Below are 16,115 nucleotides of genomic sequence, written 5' to 3'. Positions count from 1 at the left end.
CACTTGTGAAGATTTGAGCTCAATGCCTACATGAACCTGATCACAAAAGGAACATTTTCTAAATGCATCTGAATATGTTCGGTCCTCTTTTACCTTTACTTAACATGATGACCAACACATTTATCAAAAGTACTTAATCAAAATGGTTAATCATTGGTTGTTTTGAAATACTTTGCAAAGATCGTCAAAAAAGTATGGTGACCATACCTACAGTGGGTACGGAAAGTATTCAGACCCCTTTAAATTTTTCACTCTTTGTTTCATTGCAGCCATTTGCTAAAATCAAAAAAGTTCATTTTATTTCTCATTAATGTACACTCAGCACCCCATCTTGACAGAAAAAAACAGAAATGTAGAAATTGGTGCAAATTTATTAAAAAAGAAAAACTGAAATATCACATGGTCATAAGTATTCAGACCCTTTGCTCAGTATTGAGTAGAAGCACCCTTTTGCGCTAGTACAGCCATGAGTCTTCTTGGGAATGATGTAACAAGCTTTTCACACCTGGATTTGGGGATCCTCTGCCATTCTTCCTTGCAGATCCTCTCCAGTTCCGTCAGGTTGGATGGTGAACAGCCATTTTCAGGTCTCTCCAGAGATGCTCAATTGGGTTTAGGTCAGGGCTCTGGCTGGGCCAGTCAAGAATGGTCACAGAGTTGTTCCGAAGCCACTCCTTTGTTATTTTAGCTGTGTGCTTCGGGTCATTGTCTTGTTGGAAGGTGAACCTTCGGCCTAGTCTGAGGTCCAGAGCACTCTGGAAGAGGTTTTCTTCCAGGATATCTCTGTACTTGGCCGCATTCATCTTTCCTTCAATTGCAACCAGTCGTCCTGTCCCTGCAGCTGAAAAACACCCCCATAGCATGATGCTGCCACCACCATGTTTCACTATTGGGATTGTATTGGGCAGGTGATGAGCAGTGCCTGGTTTTCTCCACACATACCGCTTAGAATTAACGCCAAAAAGTTCAATCTTGGTCTCATCAGACCAGAGAATCTTATTTCTCATAGTCTGGGAGTCCTTCATGTGTTTTTTGGCAAACTCTATGTGGGCTTTCATATGTCTTGCACTGAGGAGAGGCTTCCGTCGGGCCACTCTGCCATAAAGCCCCGACTGGTGGAGGGCTGCAGTGATAGTTGACTTTGTGGAACTTTCTCCCATCTCCCTACTGCATCTCTGGAGCTCAGCCACAATGATCTTTGGGTTCTTCTTTACCTCTCTCACCAAGGCTTTTCTCCCACGATTGCTCAGTTTGGCTGGACGGCCAGGTCTAGGAAGAGTTCTGGTCGTCCCAAACTTCTTCCATTTAAGGATTATGGAGGCCACTGTGCTCTTAGGAACCTTGAGTGCTGCAGAAATTATTTTGTAACCTTGGCCAGATCTGTGCCTTGCCACAATTCTGTCTCTGAGTTCCTTGGACAGTTCCTTCGACCTCATGATTCTCATTTGCTCTGACATGCACTGTGAGCTGTAAGGTCTTATATAGACAGGTGTGTGCCTTTCCTAATCAAGTCCAATCAGTTTAATTAAACACAGCTGGACTCCAATGAAGGAGTAGAACCATCTCAAGGAGGATCAGAAGAAATGGACAGCATGTGAGTTAAATATGAGTGTCACAGCAAAGGATCTGAATACTTATGACCATGTGATATTTCAGTTTTTCTTTTTTAATAAATTTGCACAAATTTCTACATTTCTGTTTTTTTCTGTCAAGATGTGGTGCTGAGTGTACATTAATGAGAAATAAAATGAACTTTTTTGATTTTAGCAAATGGCTGCAATGAAACAAAGAATGAAAAATTTAAAGGGGTCTGAATACTTTCCGTACCCACTGTATATGCATTTTTTGACAGTAACAGTTCTTGAGGAGAGAATTTAGATATTAACAAAGAATAAAGGATTTTATACACTCCCCAATAGAGAGGCTAAACCTTTTAAAAAGTGATGGGGGATTGCCTTTAATCAGTCAACCGTTCTTAGTAGAGTTTTCTCTTTAATGTAATAAAGTGAAAATTGATTCTGGAGAACATACTCATTTCAGTTGCAACATAAATGAATCATTATTTAATAATAGTAAACTTGAACTTTCCTCAAATTGTGTATTTTTCCCTCCTTTTTATAAGGAAGAATTATGGAATAAGCAGAAAGCTGATAAAAAAAATTGCAACATTAAGCTTCCTTTTGAGGACTGAGTTTAATCCTGATGAAAAGTGATGCACTGATGAAAAGGCTGCTAATATTAACAGAGTGCTGCTTTTATCAGCTCTGCAGGTTCCCATGACAGCTACTATTTTAAACCAGAAATCCTTTTCCTTAACCCGGCAGAAATATTGTCCCACACACTTCCATTTCATGCGCTAGCTCCGGGTTCACCATTTTATTAACATCAAGATAATGTGGAGTGCTGACTCATTCTTTTAATGTTCACACATGAGTTAAGACCTGAACTTTTCAGGACCACGTCAGTTGGATTTATGTTGCATGTAATCACTGTTTATTCATTAAGCAAATTAGGAGTTATTATAGAGGTATTTTCTAACCCTTCCCCTTCATTAGGTTCGCCTGTATTTGTTCTGTTGCTCAATTTCAGGTGTGTCAGGGTGCAGCAGGTAACCGCAACAACAACAAAAAAATCATTAACAATTTCATACATGAGTGATTGTGTTGTGACTTGTATTAATTTAACCTAAATCTGTCAATCCCAGAAATAGGCAAGTAGAGTAAGAGTTCTTCTAATATATATATTTTCTGGTAAAACCAAGTGCAAGCTTGATGAGCACCCATGGCCCCCTCAGGTGGACTAATTGGCACTATTTAATGTTTTCACTGCATTCATTGGTTAACACCACAGTGTAAACAGCAGTGTAATTGTGTCAAAAGGCTCAGCAGTTTGGATCCAGTGGATCTGTTGTGCAGCTCTTGCCGTGTGGGGGCCCCTGTCCTCCTTTTACCCCCGCTTTTGAGGTAGCTGTTTGTAGCCTCCCACCTTCGTGCAGGGATGGCGCTCTAACACCACCGTCGCTGCTGGAGCTGCTGTTGTTTGGCTATGACCGGGTATGACGCGCAGACACATGCAGTCTGCTCTCCCATCACGGTCCAGCTCTGCCTCGACAGCACACAGCGTACCATCCCTCCAGCCCTCTGGAGATCTGACATCACCTCACAGCCTTTAATGCTACGATAAGGGACGAACGCGTGACCGGAGCATCCCTCGAAGGGCGTGGCACCTTTTCCAAATATATGGCTGAAAGGTGGAAGCTAATAACGCCAAAATAGGATTTTGTGGGGTTTTTTTTCTTCCAGCTGACAGGTCTCCATGTATACAGTGGTAAGTCTTATTGTTGACCTGGCGGGGGAGCCAGATACTATTGATTTCCCATTGCCTTTATTTGGCTCAATCTTTTATTGTTTTGGGTCATTGCGAGCTGGTGGCTCATGTCACCGAGCGTCCTCATATTTAACATGCGCTCACATTACGCACCTTGACCTGCGATGGTGAGGAGGAAATGGGATTTGAGCGTGTTGTTGCTGTGCTGCTCATTCATTTATGTTGCGTGTGTGTGTGTGTGTGTGTGTGTGTGTGTGTGTGTGTGTGTGTGTGTGTGTGTGTGTGTGTGTGTGTGTTTGTGTGAAATCAAGACAAGCATTGTTCATTTTCTTTTGTCTCACAGAGCTCCAGTTCGGGGAATCCTTCCCTCCCATGCTCCATGTCTTCCTCGGCGGATTTCTCGGACGATGATGATTACAGTATTAAATCGGGATCGGCATCTCCGGCACCCGGGGACACTTTACCCTGGAATCTGCCCAGACATGAGCGGTCCAAGAGGAAGATCCAAGGAGGATCCGTCCTGGATCCGGCAGAGAGAGCCGTGCTCAGGATCGCAGGTGAGGGACCGTCTCCGTGTAATCAAGTTATCACATGGTAACACACAGGAACGAGAAAAACACGCTGTAATATATTCTGCATGGGGATTTGATTTGCTATTTATTCTGTCCTGGTATTTTATTTGGGGACATAAAGAGGGTCTGTGATGTTGCTGTGGCACATGTGATGGTATTTTGGTTTGCTCTCTGGATGTGATGCTTTGAAATTATCCAAAGGATTATTGAATATGCAGTGCCATTTTATGATTTTCCCCTTAAGCCACAGTGTACCATTTCATTAAACCTGCAGTTTAAAAATGTTAAGGTATAATTACATTTTTTATTAGAATAATTGTTTCACATGAAACAAGAAAAGGGCGCATTTACTGTACCCAGTTAAGAATTAAAGTTCAATTGATTTAGACAGAGGAATGAGGCTGACCTAATGACATAGCGCTTGTTTGTTTCACTTTGTTTTAGGGAGTTTATCGCTGTTAAGTGGTTTATAATGATACTTTGACACTATTTGATGTTGTAAAATCAGGAATCCGTTGCGTCAGATCTCGATTGTTGCGGGAGAAGTTTTAAATGACAGCTCGCAGTTTACTGGAATCTGTGGCAGTCTGGTGACAGACGATGGGCTTTTGCCTGCAAAGACACAAACATAATGTCAAACAGTAGTCGTGTAAATCTGCCGAAAGTTGCTTGAAGTCCCTGGCAGATGGACAGCAATGAAAAAAGTACGTGTAGGATACTGAGAGCCTGATAAGGAAAGGCGTTTATTTTGTGCACGCTGTAAAAAAAAAAAAAGCATTTAATTGAGTGTAGTTTTAACATAACGTTTTACTTACTTAGGCTTGGAAGGACCAGTAGGGTTACATTTGATTATATCTATGCGCTTGTGATTAACATACGGCTTTAATGCCACTTTAATGTAGTTTTGAACTCATTGGCCTGTTAAGACGCTGATTTTTTTGCAGCGCAGCACGTCCGGCAGTGCTTCCTATCAATCCACTGAAGTCCGGAAAGGAAGTCTCGCCTATTGGTCAGACCGCAGACAAGGGAGGGCTGCAGGGCGTTTCCTTTAATACAACAACAGCGCCGATCACTCTTGGGTCCTCAGCACATACACATGCATACAAATCCACACACACACACACACGCACATGCACACACACATACACGCACACACACGCTGTGTCCCTGTCTGTCGCTGGTGAATGTCCAGTTTGTGAAACCCGGGTTATGGCTCAGTACGCACCGCAGGCTTATGCGCTTTCGGACGAACAGGAATACCTTCAAGCGTATGAGGATGTATTGGAGAAATACAAAGGTAGGATTACAACTCTTGGGTATGTTCATGTTGTGGGACGAGGAAGAAATTGCCTGATTGCTGCTTGACAGTTGGGTAACTGTCAGCCTGCCCCCGCTCTCTGGTGACTGGCTGGTCTTAGTGTCTTTATTCCTGCGGTGGAAAAATGGGAATATTTCCTGCATGACATCACATTTAGATTTAGCTTTAGTAGCCCGAGACAAAGGCTTTCTTATAATGTTTTTATGATAATAGTTGATCATTAGATTCGAGGATTATTTCTCTTTAGCTGCTCAATGAAAATATTTAGCTTGAAATATGGCTAGTAAAACAATTGATTAAGCTGTGCTGGATTGAAAAATAAATTCTGCAGATTTAAACAATGTAAATTATTTATTTGTTTATTTTTAGGATGAACAGTGATGGATATAATTCATTGATTAGCACTTAGCTGACCTATGTGCTGTCTCAATGCAGGCAGGACAGTGACATAGCAAGATAAGGCTTCAGCTCATATCAGAAGTCACTTCATGCGGTTGCTCCTTTTGGGTCTATCTCATTAATTAGAGTAAATCCATCAAACATAAAAGGTCGACTCTATTCAGTGTCTCTGTGACAGCCAGAGCTTGACAAAGCCATCCACATGTGTCCTCAGGCCTGGCCTGTGGAGACCCAGTGGAGCTGAATTCAAACTGACAGCAGCGGTTTTAACTCCTGTATTCCCTCTTCACTTCGGCAAACAAAGTAAACCAACAGAACAATAAATAACAGATACGGTGTATGATTGTGCTGAGTGCTGGCCGTGAGCGTTTTCTCTCAGCTGTTGAGTATTTTAGCCAGCGGGGCTAGTCAGCTGCGCTACACGGCTTAAACGCCCTGACTGGACTCTAATGGAATCATATGATGGAGCTTCATTAGGAATCTGTAGTTGTTGTCTTCAGGCAGAGGAGCTGCAACAGACAACAAGCTTACTTCTACGTGTGTTTTCTGCCATCACAACTAGTCAGCGAGCAGTTTTTACATGTTAGATATTGATTTTAGGTGATATTTGACTCGCCTCAAGCTGTTACATGAACAATGAACATATCAAAGAGGGGTAAGGCAATGTTTCTATTTTCTTCATCTATTTTAACAATAATTTTACAGTAAATTGAAGCGTCGAAGTCCCACAGCAATGCTAGTTTCGCGTTGTAATCTCAGTTTATCCCAGTTTATCATATGCACTGCTTTTTAGTCATAGAAAATTGGCTAAATATATATATATATTTTTTACTTTTCAATAATATTCTGCACAGATTTATTTTGGCTACAGACTGCTCCTGATAGAAACTTGAGGTTTGCTGGTGGGCTTCTCTGTCCTTCAAAGAAACTCACCTCCAACCCCCTGTTTTCATCAACTTTGTTTACAACGAGCTACTCGTGACAGAAAACAATATTCGATCTATTACTGTTTCAGCAAAAAAATTCAACATTCATTGACTAGGGGCAAGTTAAGGGGAGGGAAAAGGGACAATAACAAGTTAACCATCAGAAATCCATCTTTTCTTTAAAAAGTTGTGGACTGTTTGTGTCTGAGTGGTGGAGAGTGATTTACAAAAAAAAAAAAAGATTCAGAAAAAAGTTATGTCTTAGTTTTTTGAGGTTGTTATTTGCAGAAGTTATTGTTTACAATACCAATTGTAAGCAGTGTATTTGAGTGTATGTTAATGCTCCAAAACAATATCTTTACATCATTGTCAGTGTTTGTCTTCTTGGTCATGAAAATAGCCTTCTGTATTCATTGTTTCCATAAAAAGTTTGTTTTTCTCTTTGCAGTTGAGGCTTAAGGGGCTGGCTAAGAGCATGTTTTTATTGTTACTTTAGTTTTATCTGCAGTCGATGTGATCAACCAGAGCCCCAAGCTTCTCTCCATGTGATGCTCAGAGTATCAAAGGGACACATTTTCATAGCAAATTCAGCAGCAGTAACCAAGCAAACATAACCAAACAGACCAGTAAACAGAACAGCCATCTACAAATCAAAAGGTAGCTTTTTGTTTTGTCTCTCTCCAAATTAAGATACCAAATTGTGTCATTTTCATAACTAACTAGAAGTTTAGGCAGGCATATTGTAACTTTGTTATCAGTGTTGTTAAATGTATGTTTATGTGGGTGCTTGTCATTTTTTGTCCAGCTTTGTTCCAGAGTCATCAAAAACCTGAGATAATGTGAGCTATCAGGTCCAGTGAAAAGAGAACGAGTTAAGAAAAAGATGCACAGATTTTATTGTAGTGAAAGTCATGTGCTGTGTTACTAGTTTTCTTTTTTCTTTTTTATATCTCCAGTGGGAGATTTAGTACATTTGACCCTTAGAAATAACACATTTACAGATATAGGACATGTGACCTATGTTTCAAAGATTGTTACTTTTGGATTTTTTTTTTTTCAGACTGGTCTATAAATGACCCCTGGTGGGTCTGGAAGCATGTGTGCTGTTATTATTGCTCCAGCTTTAAGAATGTAGCACTAATTAGGCATTACAAGTAATAATATACTTAACAGAAGAATTGCTTTCGGCCGAACTGAAATTCAATGCAGGCTTTGCAGACAAAAGACAGTAAACCTTAAGACTGAGTTAAAGACATGGTTTCTAAGACGCATACAACAGTTAATGGAACTGAGCAGTGGTTGTACAGGATCACGGTGTTCTAGCAGAGCCTGCTTGGTAGGCTGTCAGCATGAAGGGGCCTATAGAGTTCCTCAACAGTTGATCATCCTCTGACATCAGGAAAGATTTAATAGATTAGACATTTGGTGGTTCAGTCAGCTCCTCTCGTGGTGAATTTTGTTTTTAAGATTCCATTTGGCCTAAATTGATTCATCAGACAGGAAGAACAGTGTATTTCTTAAGCTAAACCCAAAGTAACATCTTTTGTTTATTAAAAGAGCAGAAATTCTTGCAGAAAAAAATTAATCCAGAAATATGAATTTAACCTGAAGAAACTTTTTCTTTTCCAAGCCGGCGACCTGCTTTTCTGTGCTAAAACAGTGATTTTTTTTTTTTTTAAATTGATAGACAAAGACATTTTTGTTTGCGATTTTTGATATACGCTAGGAGACAATTTAATTAGTATTTTCTGATTTAGGGTTCTTAGTATTTTTATAAGCTAAATGTCCAAAGAAATCCTTAAAAAGATCTTTTGCAACCAGCTACAGTTTCTCTTTAGTGACACGCCTGTAAAAGCATTAATGAAGCTAATTTATGAAAAAAAATCTTTCATAGACATATAATCTTTTTTTGCAAGACACCTCCACAGTCTTTAGGATGACAACTCAGTTCTCTGTTTTAGAGCAGGGTGTGGTCTGTCAGTGTCTCTCTGTTGTCTGCATTATGAGTTGCCTGCTGTAGATGCATTAAAACACCTTATTATTATTAAACCAATCCTTTTAATTATATTGCCTTGTATTATGAAACACAGTGATGCGTGAGAGAGCATTGTGTGAGTGTGTGTGTTTTTTTTTTTTTTTGCACAGTCACTGCCTTTGTCCACCCTCCTGGGCCGTGCCCAGCCCAACCCCTCGGCTCTATGTCGACAGCCCACTCATCACATTCAAATGGCCCAGTGGCCCACACAGACAGCAGGCTGCCTGTATGGAGACTGTCTGCTGCCGTACAAAAGATACTTTGTGTTTACAGTAGCAGCATCCAAGTTTCAGATACTTATTCATGTGTCTAACTGATTGCTGTAACACTTCTTTTTTGGGGTTTTTCTTTGAGATTTAAACATCGAGAAGCCAGATTTTGAAGACGCTGTCTTCCCACACAGCTCAGCCTGCAGAGTAATGTTCTGTACCGATCATTGTACAGGCACAGCTGGCTATTGTTACCGCTAAAAGACTGAGCACTAATTCATATTGTTCACAAAACAATATGAACATGCTTCATTAGTTCAATTTAAACCTGATTTTTTTTGGATGGGTTAATGATGGTGAAAAGAGAGATTACGCAAGGATATCTCTTGAAATATATACATGTCTGTCAGCTAGTTGGCTTCCAATGAAACAAAACAATTTCTTATTTAAAATAAAACAAATTTATTTGTTGTTTTCCCAACTAGAAAGAGGTGAAGATAAAAGAAGAAAAAAGATTTGGCCTGCCATTTTTTGTATCTCATAGCTTCACAATGGAAACTAAGCTATTTAAACATAGGGTAGATTTGGCTCAGCGAAAATGTCAACAGATATGATAAAGATTATAAAACCACAAGGCTATCTCATTATCACGGGTCATTTCACAGATACCAGGCAGAAGTGCTAATGGCGAATTAATTTCATTAGATTTTTGGATCAGTTTCAAATTTCATCTCCATAATCTCACAATAACATCTGTCAGTAAGTGATCTGAAGGTGTGAACACAGCTTCCTTTGGTTTTATTTTACAGGTTTCACAAAGACGTGCACTCGGATCAGACTGATAGTTAACAAGTCACAAACCTGATTTCTGATTAATTTTGCTGTTGTTGACCATCAGTTTGTCAAGAATTTATTTTTAGTAAAATGTTAAAAGATTAAAACCATCACCTGTAAATATAGATTGTACTACACAGTTTGTACTTAAACATAATATTGTTTTTTACTGTTCCATTAGTCTTTAGCTAATGAAGGAATATGTTTATTTAGGTTTCAATCACATGTTACATTTATCATTTAGAGATATACAGGCATCGTCCTGTACACAAGAATAATAGTCTTCACATATTGTTAGACGAAATAGGCCTTTACTGCAGTCCAATGTAGTTGCATTATACCAGTGCCTGATTCAAGCTCACTGTTGTATTTATATGCTGTCATGGTGATGGGAAGACCAGCATGACTGAACTTCATTCCACAGCTCGGCTTAGCTCCTCTTACATGAGATCATCTTGTGAGTCTGTGTCCTGCCTCTGACTCACGCTCTTTAGCTTCGCCTCTCCCCCTCCAGCAGCACCACCCTTCTCTCCTGAACGCAGCAGATGCTGGGAAGCAATCCCATCAGGAATTCTTAGCAGCAGGAAACAGATTTTCTTTCTTCACTTTTTCATTGACATCCAAAAAAATGAGGCGTTCCGGTTGTTTGTGTACCTCTTCACTAAAAACCGATTGGTTTAAACCCCTTTCTGTGTAAAACATAAAATGCAAATTTTATTTTTTTGTAGTTTTAGAGTGTCCATTAGTCAACAAATAGTGTAAAGTGACAAATCAAAGGAGGAAAAATGAAAAAAAGAGAGAAGAAACTTGATTACGTTTTGATTAACGTGAAAATGTTGTGAATTATAGACCGTCACCAGATCTAAACCCAGTTGAACACCAATTACAGAATTTAACATCACTCTCCACTGCCATCTCAAAACACCACATTAGGAAATATCTTTTAGAAAAAAGACGTACAATTAAACAGCAAGAAGCATTGAAGGTGTTTTGTCAGGCTGTGGTGGCCTGCAGCTCGGTAAAACGCTTCAGTGTGATTTGTTAGCCATCTGCATATTGTAATATGCTGCTCCAGCTGTCAGAAATATGCTTGTTGATGATTCAGAGAATACTTTGAAATACACTCAAATCAGTTTCCAGTTGATAATGTGAATATTCTCACAGTGCTTTCTAGTAGTTTGTTTAAGTAGTTGTTAGTTAATTTCGTATACATATGCTAGAGAGAGAAACTACAAAAAAATAGTTCAGAATAACTGAAAAATTTAACTTTGTCTAGGATGATTTCATAAACCTTTGATACATGTTTCTATGCTTATGGTATTTGCAAAATCCTTGTTTTTTGTATTTTAGTATTGCTCGGCAATTATTGCACCAGCGTTTCTTTTCTTAAATATAAATTTGCTGATGTTGAATTGCAGTTGTGTTGTCAGTCGGTGTGAATACACAGGATTACCTTCAGTTAGCAGTCTCGATCAGGATTCCGCATCATGTGAAAGAGAGTCTAAGTAGGAAAACAGATTTCCCCACAAATATTCACTTCACTGTGGCAGTTGCAGCTGTTGCACATATGGAGGCTGGCACTGCAACACTGTATGTGTCTGCGTGAGTCATGTTCGTATAAGTGTGTATTTATGTCCCATTAGCTGCCATTAATGCTTCCTCCTTTCCTCTGCTTGGCTTTGCTAAGTGCCTCTGTAGTGGGAGCTCAGGCCTACAGCCACTTTGTTAGCTTCACCATCATCCTCCATTTGCTTTTCATCAAGGGCCGTACAGTATTTCAACCTCACTCGTGGGTGTACTGAGCGTCGCATCTTATTCAACCCTCATGAAGACGACGCATCTTAATTGCATTATAAACGGCACACTTTGTCAGAAAAGCTGTTCATGCAGTTTATTGTAATTTAGCTTGAAGTTGAGGAAAATAATGTCGATTGGAGGAGAAAGCTGAAAACGATACTGTGCATTTTCAGTGTACTGTGCATCATTGCATAGATGGTCAGACTGTATAGAGTTTTTATTGGTTTCTTCTTTACTTTAGTCAAAAAAAGAAAAAGAAAAAAAAGAAGACTGACTGGAAGGGGTGCTTTGAAGGCTTGGCAACCTGTTTGAGTTACTGAGCTGTTCCAGTCACATGCCTCCGATGCTGTCCAGCCCGTCTGAGAAGACGGATTGTAGTATTCTCACTTATGAAGAATGACAAATATGCAATCCCAAGTATCTCCCCCTCCTCACACTCTTGTGTTTTTGTTTACCACCTATACCCAGATGTCATGCTCACAACATGCTTATTAAAACACATTGAATGCGGGTAGCCTCATGAAACTGAGTCACCATTAAATTTGTGCATAACTCTAATGTGTTTGTGGGACAAGGGTAAACCAGTTGTTTATGGGATGCCCATTTCAGTCTGTCAAGCCTTCCACCTCTTCAGTCTAGACTGAAACTTTCCAATAGTTTTTGGATGGATTAACATAAAATGCTACACAGATATGCATAGTGTTCAGATGATAGACCCTGCACTTTCATCAATCCAGCTGTACATTCGACTAAATATACAAAGATGGCCAATATGGTCAACGGTATGCTAAACATTTGCACCTTTGCTTTGTCATTGTGAGCATGTTAGCACGCTCATGTTCGCATTTAGCACAAAGCACCACTGTGCCAACATGTAGCCTCACACAGCGCCATTGGTCTGGCTGTAGGCTGTTGTTAAAACAGCTTGTTGTTAATTTGTGCTCTAAATATAAAGGGGCTTGTGACACACCGAGGCTTAAATTGGAGTATTTTTTTTTAAAACAAACACCAATGAACATGTTTTGGATGTTTGTCCCGATGAAGCTTTGCCATGTTTGAAGCTTCGGCTCTCAGTAAACTTTTCTGTCATTTTTGATTGCCTTTGTATTGCCTGTATGAGATAAAGATAAGAAGCTTCTCCGCTACGCAGGAAGCAAACTTATTTCAATAATACATGTCATGTCGGTGTTGTTTTTATGAAGCTGCACTTTTAGAGTTTTATTATTCTATCAAAATAAAGTATATATGACCTTTATTTAACCAGGTAAAATCAATTGAGAACCAATTCTCATTTACAATGATGACCTGTCAGCACAGTCCACACAGTGACACAAACAGCACAGATACAAAACAGTATGACAAACACATGAGGAAAAGGCTAAAGACAACATGGGTAAATGAATAAACACTATAAATATATAGTGAATAGAGTCTATTCAATCAGAGGTGCAAGACATCTAGATCATGGGGTATCATTTTACAATCTCTGCTACTGCTTTGCAACCCATGTGGCATTGCACTGAAAACAAAACAATGACACACATGCATTTGCTTACTGAGCTGGTTGTGACACAAAAGATGTAAAATGAGAGTTGTGTGGAAAGAATGTTTCGCAAGTCCTTGTCATTGGCTGGAAGGTTGAGGGCTTTTAAGTTTGGTCTTTATGTTTGTTTTTACGCCCCCCCCCACACACACACCCTCCAATATGAAGTCAAGAGGATTACACAGGCTAGATTTTGATTGCGAGGACTTTTTGACTCTGCACTACTCAGAATGGGAGGATACTTTAGGCATCCTGACATAACAATATGCCAAAGGGTGTCTTTGTACCCCTGTGCCAGATGTTCTCAACAATTTATCTGTTCTCCTATTTAGATAAGCTTGTGAAAATATACTAATGAAAGGACAGGATGAAGTGCTGTTGACTGTCTTGCTATTGATTGGATTTCCAACAGTTTGGAAATATGTTGATAGCATTTCATAGTTGCTCTTATCCACACAGACACACAATCAGTTTTGTGTGTGTATATTAAAACCTGGGCAACATATCATAACATCAAATTAGCTTTACGTTGGAGTGAATACATTCAATTCCTAAAATGGACCAAGAGAGAAAACCAAACTTGAAGCCTTATAAATAGAAAAATAAATAAATTGAATTCTACTGCAAGCAGGACTGTCCTTCAGCGATCTCTGCTGCATGTTAGGAAACGAAGGATGTCACCTGAGTGGCACAGATTATGTGGCCTGCAGTTTCAGGGGCAGCATGGTTTAGGGTTGGAGCTATTTATAGCCATGCACATGTGCTTTGCTGAAGTCTACAAATAAGTGTCTCATGCAGTCTGTTTGAATGTTGTGGTGTACTCTGGTCTAGCAGTGGGCTCAGAATGCAGACCAGGCGCACACACACACACACACACACACACACACACACACACACACACACACACACACACACACACACACACACACACACACACACACACACACACACACACACACACACACACACACACACACACACACACACACACACACACACACATGACAAAAAACAGTGTGATCATCCTCTTGTTATATACAAGATGGGAGACTATGTTTAATGATTTATGGTGTCGTTGTTAAAAGAAGCTATTCAGTAGGATATTTTCATCTCCTCTGCACATAACTACAGAAGATTGTACAGTAAATAATACTTTAATTACTACCAGTTTACCTTCATAACTTATATATTTGCAGTTCTAAAGAAGGCTTTGATGACTACATTTTCCAGACAGTACAGTACCCAAGGTTGCAATGTCAGTAAGTTAAAATGTAACATGAGAGAGTGTTGGTTAAACAGGCTTTCTATGTGAGCCTTCAAACATCAACCTATTAGAGTCCGAGGTCACAAGCTGTTGGTTAACATGTTTGTACGATGTTCCTAGACCTCTGGTAAAGGTGAATCATCTAACCACCTGATTTTAAAGTGAGAAAATGAAAACATAAATAATGAACAGGATATTATTCCTACAAGTGTTCATGTACTTTATGGAGGTTTGGTTAGCTTGGTCGCATTAAACTGTTTATTGAAACCTTTACAATGAAATAAACATCATATATTTATTGTCATGTGGTGGAGGATTATGTATTTATTAGGGTTTATTTAAAAATGTTTCCTTAGTATCGTACCAGAGCCAAAAAATGTTGTTCACTCATTCATTGTTAATTGTGCACCTCAGCAGTTTGCTGTTCTGTTTACTCAGGGTTTTTTCTTCTTTACAGTTTTATTGTGGGATTTTTTTCCCCTCAAACCTAAAGGCACTGAAATGAGACCCTAAAGTTATTACTTACTCCTTTAATGATTAGGACTGAATTTTGTACTCCGGTTTTAGCGTTCATTTACATGTTTTATGTTTAACTTGTAGTTAACTTCCAGAACAAACTTTACAAGAGTGTTTTGACTTGATGGGAAACCAAATGGTTTTTTTTTCTATTTGAGAAATAAATGTTATTATGTGAAATAATCTACAGTAAATCATGAGCACGGATACTGGTGCTGTGTTTCAGTGATAAAGTCAATGTCTGCCTGATATTGACGCAGAGTTACATACTGTTATTAATTGAATCAGATGAAAGATTAAATAGGTGAACGGACTGAAAGTCCAAGTAGAATAATCACAGAATTTTTCAAAAGTAATAAATAGAGGGAGATTGAGGAGAATGTGTGTATGATCACATCAAATTTGACATTGATGTTACTGTTAGTGGGACATACACTGTTTGATATTTGTCAAAATATTTCTGCTTTCAGTATTTTGAGGTTGGGACAATTCAGTGTGTTTTGGAGTAATACCAAACCAGAGTTCATGCCTACTTTTCATGCCTATTAGGATCCTCCAGAGGGCACCATTCTATTAAATTCAGTGTAGTGTTTTTTTGGGTATCACAGGTACAGAAACCACTTATCTCACTGCACGTTTAACCCTGCTCCATGGGTCTGTTTCTGTTTATATCGCATTTAAACATAAAGGACAGAAAAAAAATGGTGGTTGTCACACCATGTGACACTGGCTCATGACGACCTGAGTCTGTGAAGTGTGTCTGTGTGTCTTTTATCAGTAATCTGTAAAGTACAGTCGCCTGTTACTGACTGTTTGATAGCCGGTTGATGATGCACCGTTTCAGCTCCTGACCTTTGCTCTGAGCTGCAGAGTTTCCTGGAATACGTGCCCAGCCCAATCTATATTAATAAGGTTTTCAGAAGAGATTTATATATTATGCAGCAATGAGCTTAGGCATGGGCATTACACACCAAATCGGTGTCCCACTGCAGGCTGCACTGCTTTATTCCTCTTTGATTCAGCTGGATGGTAGAGTCAGAGGGACAGATACATCAGCAATGACACAGCAGCACTGCTAGGTTTCTCACTGCATCACATTTTCAATATGAAGACAGGCTACTTTCTTTTGTTTCGCCTCACTTCATTAATATTAATGACTCCTTTTAGTCAGACTGATGTGACAGACTGAGATGTTCGTGCTTTTATTTGATGTTTTAGCTTAATGTCAGGCCTTGATGAGGAGACCATCGTACAAAATAATTGTCAGAGCAACCCACTTTCCAATTGTCACACATGCACTATTTTTAGATGAACTAAAATTAAAATTCTCCCGAGAGTACAGTGACAGAGCTCTTACGGTGCCTCTGTTATTCTC

General features: G+C 39.4%; 1 protein-coding gene across 14 annotated transcripts in view; it reads left to right on the top strand.

Annotated features, from left to right (window-relative positions):
• Positions 1-16,115, top strand: part of dst (dystonin) — a 103,649-nt gene that overhangs the window by 4,226 nt on the left and 83,308 nt on the right. For 12 of the 14 annotated variants that reach the window (XM_069713963.1, XM_069713968.1, XM_069713966.1 and 9 more), the window contains one exon: positions 3,671-3,884. In XM_069713963.1, the coding sequence (XP_069570064.1) occupies positions 3,671-3,884 (214 nt within the window). Of the gene's footprint in view, positions 1-2,997; positions 3,328-3,670; positions 3,885-5,093; positions 5,197-16,115 lie in introns of those variants that run through there. The other 2 variants (XM_069713970.1, XM_069713973.1) reach the window with 2 other exon arrangements.

Source organism: Brachyistius frenatus, unplaced genomic scaffold (assembly GCF_029030835.1).
Source record: "Brachyistius frenatus isolate BFR_SWC_R1_liver_20210118 unplaced genomic scaffold, ASM2903083v1 Contig_124, whole genome shotgun sequence".
Classification (NCBI taxonomy): domain Eukaryota; kingdom Metazoa; phylum Chordata; class Actinopteri; family Embiotocidae; genus Brachyistius; species Brachyistius frenatus.
This window is presented reverse-complemented; position numbering and strand designations above follow the sequence as displayed.